An 11,932-nucleotide genomic window follows, 5' to 3' on the forward strand; every position below is an offset into this window, starting at 1 on the left:
AACAACATGTCCAAGAAATCAGGACATTGTGAAAGCAATGGATGAAGTTGTTTTATACACTACCCAAAGATTTTTGAATGGTTACTTCAGGAAAGGAGAGACATCAAGCAAAAAGGCAAATTCCATAAGATCAGGGGCTTGAGACAAGAGGCTGTGGTCGGAACATTTGCTATATATGTTAGATAGATGCCTTAAGAACCCTCTGATGTCACTCATTTTTTCAGGCACATATGGATCTCAGCTTATTCTTCACATCACACACACCCACTGTTCTTCTCTCTGTAGTACTTTTTCAAGTTCAGTCATCATATTAAAATAAATGCTCTTCTCTCTTCCCAGAAATCTGGGTTTGCAATGTTGAAAGGCTCCCTAGGGATCCTTCTGTCAAGCCCCTGTCCAATGCAGGATCCTTTTTACAATATCCTAATAGGCACACACTCAGCTCAAAGGTCAGAAGAAGTCTAGGTCAAATTGCCACAAAATCCTTCACCAGTATTGCCCCTCAAATCATCTTTCATAAAATGGCCATTCATATTATTTCTACCCCCTGAATAGCTCAGAATACATACAGACTCTCCTTTGCAGAATCTAATCTTCAAATTAGTATTCAAGGTTTGTCACTTCCAGAATGCATTGCTCATAACTTGGCTATCCAGCTTCCTTGCTGATATCAATACATAAATAAATAGATAAATAAGCTAGCTAGCTAGCTAGCAAGCAAACACCTAAACAGGCCTAAATCTAATGAAGTAATTGCATCTGCTGATCTGAACACCCTATCTGCATTTAGTCTAAAACTGTGTTAATGCTCTTTCACAGTCACATCACACCATCAAATCGTAGAAAACATGCAGCTAAGTAAAAACCCAAAGGCCATCTCACAAAGAATAGCCAAGACAAACACCCCCATTACAAATAAGTATAACTGATGTCTCAGCCCAAACTTAGAACTTCATGTTAATTCTTGTTGAGCACAGTTTTGACCTAGCATTCCAGCTTGTCAAGATAATACTGAATTTTGAACCTGTCATCAGTCATATTTGCTATGTTCTTCCCATTTGATGTTTTCAGGACATTTGATAAGAGTGTCTTCTATGCTTAATCCAAGTTTTGATTTTTAAAATATGTTGAACAAGACAAAGCTAATGAAGGAGTGCTATGGCACACAGCTAGTGATATTTTTCCAAGTAGGCAAAAAGCTGTCAACACTCTTTGATCTGGGAATCCATCTAATTATACTATCCTCCAATCCATCTTTCACTAACTTTATCTATAAGAATATCTCGGCAAGAGCCCTCAGAAGGCCAATTGTTTCCTCTTCTAGTCATTTTCCTCCTCTTCATACCCAAGTGTCACAATCTTAGCCCCCTGTTCCATCAGCCTGGTTTGTATTACATAGCCCCATATCTCCTAAAAGCTCACTCAGCTAACTAGACCAAAGGGAGGGTTCTTGGATGCCAGAGGAACTAGGTCACAGCCTGACCCAACCCAGAACTTTCCCCTTGGAATATGGAAACAGTACATGAAAATCTAATGATTCTCTTGAGTTACTTGACATGAAAAGTGGTGTGAAGCTTGGCCTGGAGTGTTCATAGATGGCTAGTACACAGAGGAAGTTAGTGTGTGCTGGTGAAAACAGAACAAACATGCCTGAAAAGTTGATGAGGCCTAAAAATGGTGTGGATGCTGGCTAGCTTTGATAATATTTAGAAAGGCAAAAAAAAAAACATCTGCTCATCTTCAGCTCTGTGAAATACAGAGCTCCCTTTTCCTAACTTCACTAATACAGTCTCTAGAAGTCCTTTAAAGATACACTCAGAATCTTGAGATAGAAATTCTAAGCCTAGAAAATCACCACTAAAGAATAGAGCCAACTTTTTTTTTTTTTTTGGCCAGTCCTGGGGCTTGAACTCAGGGCCTGAGCACTGTCCCTGGCTTCTCTTTGCTCAAGGCTAGAACTCTGCCACTTGAGCCACACCGCCACTTGTGGCCATTTTCTGTATATGTGGTGCTGGGGAATTGAACCCAGGGCCTCATGTGTACGAGGCAAGCACTCTTGCCACTAGGCCATATCCCCAGCCAGAGCCAACTTTAATTTGAACAGGATCCCAAGTCATCATACCCAATACTGCAATCAAAATGTCCTAGCTCACCACCTCCAGGTGCTTTCCAGCTTCCCTCTAATGAAGGCAGGATAAAAGAATCAAAAAAGTGGGGGTTCTTGCCTATAACCCTAGCTACTCATGAGGCTGAGATTTGAGAATCATGGTTCAAAGCCAGCCCAGGCAGGAAAGTCCATGAGATTCTTACCTCCAATTAACCACAAAAAACAAAATCCTGGAGTGGAGCAGTGGCTCAAGTGGTAGCATGCTCCCTTGAGCACAGAAAAAGCTTAGGCCCTGCATTCAAGCCCAAGGACCAGCAAAAAAAATTTAATATTCAATTAATTCCTTGCTTTGCATTTTGAACTCTTGTTCACAGATGTTATATAGATTTTCTTTACTGGGACAACATAGTTGAAATGCATCATACTTGAATGAGTAAATGAGTATGGGGGAAGATAATGACTTTTAAAAATCATCATCATGTAAAGGATAGTTTCTAAAAGTAATTGACCAACACGAGCAGAAACTTAACTAATTTCTCATATTACAAACTCAATTTGTTAACATTAGAGTGAGGGGCCTTACTCAAAATACATAGATGTATTTGGCTAAGAGGTTAATTTGCCAGTCATTTAGAAACACTATCCTTTCCTTTAGAGAAACAAAAGAGAAAATTTAAAGTTACTTTAAACAGAATGTTAGATTGTGAAATGCGATAAGGCTATTTTTAATGCCTACAGTCATTGGTCTTAAGACTTGGAAAACACTATTTCATTTAATATTGTTCATGTTGAGCTGAACTTGTTAAGTATAGTAGTTGTTGGACCTAAGTCTAGATTTCTCAGAGAAGGCCTTGCATGGTACAAAGAGCAGATTTAAATCTTTGTAAACCATCCCTATCCTTCAAATTTAATCCAGCCCTACTACCATGTGTTTAAGTATATCCCTAATTTAATTCTCAGAAGAATGCTGATTCTTTCCTGCAAGTCAGTAAACAAACTCTCCCCACACAGTGAGACCAAAGGAGGATATTCTTAGGAGAGGAACACAAAGGCGAAATGTCTATGTGCCTCTGATCATATAAAATAATATTTATCAAAATGAACTCCAGGGAATGGAAACAAAAGGTTTTCTCTCAGTGGCTGTTTTTGTTTTTTTTTCTTTTTGTCTTGTTCACTCATTTATCTGTCTTTGGGGTAGCAAAGGGAGACATAGCAATGGAGGGAGTCAGCTGGGCACTGGTGTCTCACGCCTGTAATCCTAGCTACTCAGGACGCTGAGATCTGAGGATCCTGCTTCAAAGCCAGCCCAGGCAAGAAAGTCCATGAGACTCTTATCTCCAATTAAACAGCAAAAAAATGGAAGTGATGATGTGGGTCAAGTTGTAGCCTTGAGCTGGAGAGCTCAAGGACAGAACCTAGGCCCAGAGTTCAAGACCCACGACCAACCAAAAAAGGAGGAGGAGGAGAGAGGAGGACGAGGAGGAGGACAAGGAGGAGGACGAGGAGGAGGGTGAGGAGGACGAGGACGAGGAGGAAGAGCAAGAAATAGAGGGACCAAAAGTGAGCAAATGCAGCAGTGGTATTCACTAGACACCATGTTGAAATGAACTATACAATCTCTGGATGGAAATGGGAGGAAGAAACAGGGAGAGAGAGAGAGGGAAAGGGTGGTGTTGTCCAAAAGGAAATGTACTCCTTAGCTGACTGATGTAACTGTTATCCCTTTGTACATCACCTTTATAATAACAATAAATTTTTTTTAAATAACTTGTGGTGGGGATGAGAGGCAAAAACTGGGAGAGCGCGAGGGAAAGGGGTGATGCTGTCCAAAAAGAAACACTCAACTTATGTAACTCTAATCCCTCTGTACATCACCTTTATAATAAGTTTTAAAAATCAATTGCATAATAAACTCTCTTTCCTAGAAAGCAAACATCTTACTCATTGTCTAATACAGATTTATATTTATTTATATTAGACTGCTTACTATATATGCCAGACATTGTTCTATTTGCTTACATAATAGTAACCCAGTCCTCCCAACATCCCTGTAAGATAGGCTCTTCTATATTTGTGTATATGTGTGTATATGTATTTGCCAGTTGTGAGGCTTGAACTCAGGGCCTGGGCACTGTCCTTTTGCTTTTTCACCCAAGGCTAGCACTCTACCGCCTGAGCCATAGCTCACTTCCAGATTTTTGGTAATTAATTGGTGTTAAGTGTTTTACAAACTTTCCTGCCTGGGCTAACTTCAAATCCAGATCCTCAGATCTCGGTCTCCTGAGCAGCTAGGATTATAGACATGAGCCACCAGTGCCTGGCAGTCTCGACTGTTATCTCTGTTTTATGTACAAGGATGCCAGGAGACATAGAAACGAAGACTTCTTTGGAAGGTGGTTCAGCTTGACATAGATGGTCTTTAGGAAGGCTGGAATTTGAACCCAGATGGTCAGGCCTAGCATGTGTGCTCCACAATTCTACATTCTATGTCCTGCTGCCCTCGCTCAGAGTAAATCATCATTCCATCAGTTGCTGAGCAAGGAAATGAAGAAAAAAATTAAGACTGGAATGCAGACAAAGCATTTAAGGAAATAACATCACACTCCAAAACACTCAGAAGAGCTAAAGGACAGTAAATTTCAATTTAGACTATGAGATATTGAGTATTTAATTCAACAAGAAAGGAAACAGAGAAAAGAGAAGCTCTGCTTGTTTTGAAGAGTTCTTTCAGGAAGAAGGCTAATGTGTCTGTGATATTCCCCACTCAGGACCCACCAATGGTTCTTTGCAGCCTGAGCTCCTATTGAGGCATTAAGGCCCCTTTGTGATTTGCCTCCCTAGAGCTTCTAGCATGATCTCCCTCTGCCAGCTCCCGCTGCTCATCTGAATGTGACAGCTTCTGCCTCTCTGGAATCAGTATGTCCATTTGCTGGTGTTGACAGCACACTCAACACAGCCTTTAACCTTCAGGGCCTGCGTTCCTCTCCCACCTAATCCTCACTCTTACCTATCTAAGAATAAAGTGTTGCTGATACATACCTGTAACACAGAAATAGTAAATGATTGACTAGAACTCAATGTTGAGCAGAGCCAGGATCTGAGACGAGGTAATCTTACTCTGATCTCACTTTCTGAATCATCCTTGCCAGCCATTCCCCTCCAAGAGCCGTTTCTGCTCCCTTGCCTCAGAGTGGTCTGCCTCACCTCTGAAATCCTCCATCACATATTTTATTGGTCTCACTCATCTAAAGGTTAGTTATTTTGCCCCATGAAATATGTCATCTTCCCAAAGAAACTAGAAGTCATCTGCAGATCCAGCACTTTAAGAGTGATGGAGGGGGGCTGGGAATATGGCCTAGTGGTAAAAGTGCTTGTCTCGTATACATGAAGCCCTGGGTTCGATCCCTCAGTACCACATATATAGAAAAAGCCAGAGGTGGCGCTGTGGCTTAAGTGGCAGAGTTCTAGCCTTGAGCAAAAAGAGGCCAGGGACAGTGCTCAGGCCCTGAGTTCAAGCCCCATTACTGGCAAAAAAAAAAAAAAAAAGAGTGATGGAGGGAATGGTACTTAAAACTGCCCACTCAAAATGGAATTGAAACAAGGGTGCTCTAATCCTATCCATTCACAGACTATATGGTTAAATAGATCATTTTAACTGCTATAATTTGAATTACTGCACAGTTGGATTTTATAATATCAGTATCTGAAATGTGACGCATTACATACATTTCATTTTTTAAGATGAAAGTTATATATGGACAATTAAACATTAGTTCTGATACCAAAAAGGCCACAATTTTAAAAGACTGTATAAATACAGCTTAACATGAAAAGTACATAAAATGTACAATAAAAATAAATCAATGCCATGGTGAAAGATTTTTTTTTCTTGGCATCACTATGTGGAGATTTTTTTAAATTACCAGCAAGTATCTTTGTCTTTCTTTTTCTTAATCAGAATTTATGAAGTCAATTTTTATTTAAATTAAAAACAAGAATTCTTCTTGAAACATGTAATATCAAACCAAGTCCTCTATTTTTTTCCCTCCTTCTTAATTTGTAACAGAGACTCTAAGAAAATAAAATCTAAGGTTAAGGAAATTTCCATCAATGTGAAGAAAATATTTTCCAAAATTAAAATAACAAGTTCCTCCCTGGTTAACATAACTGATTTAAGTTGCAGATACATGGCTGCCCCAGAAATCACCTTCCTCCCCACGCTCTGAGAAACAGCCAAATCCACATCCTTTGTGGTGATTCGTGAGTCCTCTACGGGACTACCTTCTTTATGAAATGCTGCACACACTACCAATGCTACATAAATACTTCATGATACATTACCCGGTCCTGGAATTTCCTGCACGATTGCACAAAATCTTTTAAATGGTGCTCTGTAAGCCATAAAATAATCAGATACAAAAGTAAGCTCTGACAATCCCTTCATTAACAACTACGTTTTAATAGCGTTTTAGAAAATATAGGGGTACTACATTTTAATCTCAGGAGAGAGATTTACTATTTATATTTCTTCACTAAGAAGCTTTTAGAATTACACATTTATTTTTACATCAGATAATATTTCTCAGTTGCACAAGACCCTTCATATTGTAATCTGTAGTTAAAATTGGCCCAGTGAGAGTGAGATGGGACTGTAGCTTAGTGGTAGAGTGTTTGCCTACCATGAATAAGGACCTGGGTTCAAATCTCAACTCTGAGAAAAATAGTAATAATAAGAGGAGGAGGAAGTTAAGCCTGGCATGATATCACAGGCTGTAATTTTAGCATTGGAGAGGCTGAGACAGAAATCATTCGCGCCCACCTTAGGCTACAAAGCAAGTTCCAGGCCAGCCTGAGCTACACAGTGAGACCTTATATCTAAAGCATAAAGGCTCAGTGGAGCTTGAAAATACACCATTGGGCTGGGGATATAGCCTAGTGGCAAGAGTGCCTGCCTCGGATACACGAGGCCCTAGGTTCGATTCCCCAGCACCACATATACAGAAAACGGCCAGAAGCGGCGCTGTGGCTCAAGTGGCAGAGTGCTAGCCTTGAGCGGGGACAAGCCAGGGACAGTGCTCAGGCCCTGAGTCCAAGGCCCAGGACTGGCCAAAAAAAAAAAAAAAAGAAAGAAAATACACCATTGTCCCATACACAGTGAAAACAGAATAACATTTAATTGATAGGCCTACATCATGTAAAAAACTAACCAAATGGGTTCTATATTATTATATTAAATGGGTTTTATATTAAAATTAAGCCAAATACTTCCATTTCTTCATCAAAAACATGAAAGAACTAAGGACCACAAAGATCTCCTATCGTTTTTGTTGTTTTTTGGGGTTTTTTTTTTTACCGGTCCTAGGGCTTGAACTTAGAGCCTGAGCACTGTCCCTGAGCTTCTTTTGCTCAAGGCTAGTGCTCCATCACTTAAGTCACAGCACCACTTGCGGCTTTTTCTGAGTAGTTTATTGGAGATAAGAGTCTCGTGGACTTTGCTGCCTGGTTGGCTTTGAACTCTGATCCTCAGATCTCAGTCTCTTTAGTAGCTATGATTATATGCCTGAACCACCAGTACCTGGGTTTCCTGTAACTTTAAAAAATAAAAATAAACTGATTAAGCTGGGCACCAATGACTCACCCCTGTAATCCTAGGCTTAGACCTAAGGATCTCAGTTGCAGCCAGCCCAGGCAGGAAAGTCTATCAGACACTTATCTCCAATTAGCCACCAAAAAGCTTTAAGTGAAACTGTGACTCCAGTGGTAGAGTATTACCTAGCAAAAGAAGCTCAGGAATAGTGTGCCCAATACCTCAGTTTGAGCCCCAATTAAAAAAAAAAAATCAACATTTTCACTAGGCCATATCCCCAGCCCAAGGTTTAACTTTATCTACAACCACTACCACTACTCCTGGATTCAAACTCCATAATATGGTAGCCAGGAGCCAGTGGCTTATGCTTGTGATCCTAGATACTCAGGAGGCTGAGCCAGCCGGGGCAGAAAAGTCCCCATGAGGGCTGGGAATATGGCCTAGTGGCAAGAGTGCTTGCCTCGTATACATGAAGCCCTAGGTTTGATTCCTCAGCACCACATATATACAAAAGGCCAGAAGTGGTGCTGTGCCTCAAGTTGGCAGAGTGCTAGCCTTGAGCAAAACGAAACCAGGGACAGTGCTCAGGACCTGAGGTCAAGCCCCAGGACTAGCAAAAAGAAAAGTCCCCATGACAGTCAATAAACCACTCAAAACAGGAAGTGGCACTGTGGCTTAAGTGGTGGTAGAGGGCTCACCTTGAACACAAAGAGGCTCAGGGACAGTGCCCAGGCCCTGAGTTCAAGTCCCACAAAAACACACTAAAACCAAACAAACATTATAGAAATATAAGGTGATATAATACTAAAAATCAAAGAAGGGAGGTATTTTTTGTTTTGTTTTGTTTTTGCCAGTCCTGAGGCTTGAACTCAGGGCCTGAGCACTGTCCCTGGCTTCTTTTTGCTCAAGGTGACAACTCTACCACTTGAGCCACAGCATCACTTCTGGCTTTTTCTATATATGTGGTGCTGAGGAATAAAACCCATATGAGGTGAGCAGTTTACTACTAGGCTGTATTCCCAGCCCCGGGAGGTATTTTTTTGAAAAACAGGAAATGCTAGAGATTATTTAGATGTAATTAGAAACATCCTCTTCAATACAAAAGTGGGATGCTCCATTCTACACCCCTCCCCAAGTAGAGCTCTGTTATCAAAATAAATAACAGGTTGGTTGCTATTTTAAATAAATATAAATAAACTTCTAGCTTTACTGTATTTCCATAACTAATTAATAGTTTTGCTTATTTGGAGCTGATCATACTGAAAATAATATGTTTTACAGTAGTTTTCCAGTTGCCAGCTTTTGATTATCAACAAAAACAAAGGAGAGTGCTGTGGAGGGGGAGCCTGGAGCTTGATTCAGTGAGATGTGTCTGGTAAAGCTCACTAGTAAGTTTTATGGTGGTTGGAGTTGTTAGGCTTAGCTTTTCGAAACAACCTCACTTTGTAATCTGTGATCTAGTCCTCAAGGAATTCCAGCTTCCTGAGCTCTGTTAGGCTCTAACATCTGACTAACTGCCCATTTTAGAAACTTAAATCTATGAAAAATAAAAATAAAACTCAAGAAAAACCCAAAATCCCAAAGTTTTCCTTTCCACTTAGACTTATCTGGTTGAACTAGCAATGAGGATTGGTCAACAAAAGACTGCCACCTTGTGGCCAAAATGAAGAAGTTGCTACAAGAGAGCAGCCTTTGGAGGCTTGTCCAATGGATGGAAGCTGCCTCACCCAGCCCTCCCAGCATTTCCAGAAGCTCCCCACTAACAAGTACAGTATGTACATTAAAGAAGCTTCCATAGTACACAGCCTGTAATCACATCACTCAGAATGTTGAGGCAAGAGGATACTAATCCAAGGCCCTCTCCCTTCCCTCACTCTCTCTCTCTGTCTCTCTGTCTCTGTCTCTTTCTGTCTGTCTCTGTCTCTCTTTCTGTCTCTATGCCTCTCTCTGTCTCTCTGCCTCTCTCTGTCTCTGTCTGTCTGTCTCTCTCTCTCTCTCTCTCTCTCCACTCAAAAGAAGAGGAGGAGGAAGAGAATAAAGCAAGGGCATAAGATGTCTTAGCTAAAAAAACCCAAAACCTTAAGAGGAAAGGGTAGGAAGTATGGTTGGTTGGTTGGTTTTTTGTTTTGTTTTGTTTTGGCCAGTCCTGGGCTTTGGACTCAGGGCCTGAGCACTGTCTCTGGCTTCTTTTTTGCTTAAGGCTAGCATAGCACTCTGCTACTTAAGCCACAATGCCACTTCTAGCTATTTTCTAAATATATGTGGTGGGGAGGAATCGAACCCAGGGCTTCATGTATAGGAGGCAAGCACTCTTGTCAATAGGCCATATTCCCAGCCCCTTATAGTGCCCTTTAATTAATTCTCCCCATTACTGAAGCTCTGTATTTTTTCATATAACATATCAGTTAGTAAGCACCTTGAGATTTCATAAGTAAGCACAATCCATGTACCAGTAATCAAATACATTCCTAAATTTAATGTATGCAATGGTCTTATGAGGTGAATACTGTGAGAATAAGGAAATTATGATCTGAAGAAATTAAGTCACCTGTCCAAAAATTCCAGAGTTAATGACAGCCCTGAGAGCTAACCTACTACCACCCTCTTATCTGTTACTCTTTGGCATATCTCTTGGCCCAGCCCAACGTCTTCCATTTACCCTAAGAAGCAAGAAGAAAGGCTATCTCAGAGCTAATGTGAGGCATAAGAGGCTGATCAACTGCAGAACTCACTAATACCTAGGTTTCTTCCTGGGCCCACCTGCCTTTGCCAGACTTCACCCTGACAGCCCTCAAAAGCAGCTGGTGACATGATCTGCCCAGGGCAAAAGACTGCTCAAGTGCTTTCTGTTAGGTCTGCTTGGGACAATAACCCCTCCCATCTCCTCTTTGTGAAGGACAGCACAGGAGCCTTACCAGAAATCCCCTGTCCAAAACCAGTAATCACCTGTAACTGCCAATCACCTGACTATGAGTCAGGAACCCAGGCTCTGAGGTCACTTCCTCATCCTCTGTGGTCACACCTCCTCCCCACCTTTCCCTATATATGCTCTCCCTATTATTTCTGGCTCTCCACACACCTACATCTGGTGCAGGCTGGCAGTTTAGTTTTTTCCTCTCCCAATAAACTCTCTTCAGCCTGTACCTTGTGATGATCTCCTTTCAGCAACCCTTACACTTTCCTTTCACTGTTTTTGTTCAACTCTACAAACATTTTAGAAAATACCTTAGGCATCTCTGACAAAGTAACAGCCATTCCTTTAAGTGAAAAATTCAGCCACAATAAAGAATGATCTGTCTAATCCATCTCTTTCCTATAAAAATAAAAAGAAAACGCAAAACTGGTCCTACCCTGGCCAGGAATTTTCCTATCCTTGTTTGACAAATTCTGGGTTGGAGATCGAAAGAGTCCAAACTGGACAGAAATAGATCCAACTTTCAAGCTTCCAACCACTCTACAGTGAAGGAAAATAGAAAATACCTGGACACAGCCACAGTCACCTGATTCAACATGGATGTTTCGTATGCTGTTTGAAGTACTGGGGCTTAACAAAGGTAGAAGGATGCACTGTGCTTGATTAAGCAGCAGGCTGGGACCCCTGCCTCCCCTCCAAGGAAAGGGGCCTCACTGGCTAGGGAGGCTGAAAATCCAGGTGTCCCCTGGACACTGCTACCTTACCCGCAGGAGCACAGGTCACAGATACACTTTCTCTTCTTCAGAGCCATCTTCGCAAGGTCACCTTAGAGCATGCGGTGCTGCTATTTCCTCAGGGACCTCAACTGCTTCGCAGGGTGGGCCGAGTCTCAAGAGTCTTAGCAGATGTGGATATTTGCCCAAACTAACTCTAAACGACCATTTCACCAAGTCGTGGTGCTGGTTCCCTTTCTGAAGCAGGCCTTGTGCAAACGAGCAGCAGGGAGCGTGGACAGCACACCAGCCCAGACCACCTCCCTGCACTCCGATGGCCCTGCCTCTGCTGTGGCACCCATGCACCACAGCGGCCTGTCAACCTCCAAAAGTGGCTGGACCCAGAAGCCTGCGTCCTCTGTGACATCTGCAAAGCTTGGAAAGGGTGTGTCTTACAATGGGGATGACATCACAGGGGCTGGTTGTCAGGCAGGCGAAAGGCCCCAAGACCAGAGGTTTCCCACTGGAAGAAAGGTGGAAGACGTGATAACAACTTTGAAAAGCTCCTGGCATTCCCAAGTCAGTAAATGCCATGGCCACAAGCACAAAAA

The 11,932-nt window shown here is 41.8% G+C and overlaps 1 protein-coding gene across 1 annotated transcript in view; it reads right to left on the reverse strand.

Annotated features, from left to right (window-relative positions):
• Positions 1-11,419, reverse strand: part of Saxo1 (stabilizer of axonemal microtubules 1) — a 78,782-nt gene extending 67,363 nt beyond the window's left edge. Inside the window, exon 1 of the mRNA XM_048347887.1 lies at positions 11,373-11,419. Coding sequence (XP_048203844.1) covers positions 11,373-11,419 — 47 coding nt within the window. The remainder of the gene's footprint in view (positions 1-11,372) is intronic.
• Between the last annotated feature and the right edge of the window lie 513 nt (positions 11,420-11,932).

The sequence above is a fragment of the Perognathus longimembris genome, chromosome 1 (genome assembly GCF_023159225.1).
Source record: "Perognathus longimembris pacificus isolate PPM17 chromosome 1, ASM2315922v1, whole genome shotgun sequence".
NCBI classification, from domain to species: Eukaryota; Metazoa; Chordata; class Mammalia; order Rodentia; family Heteromyidae; genus Perognathus; species Perognathus longimembris.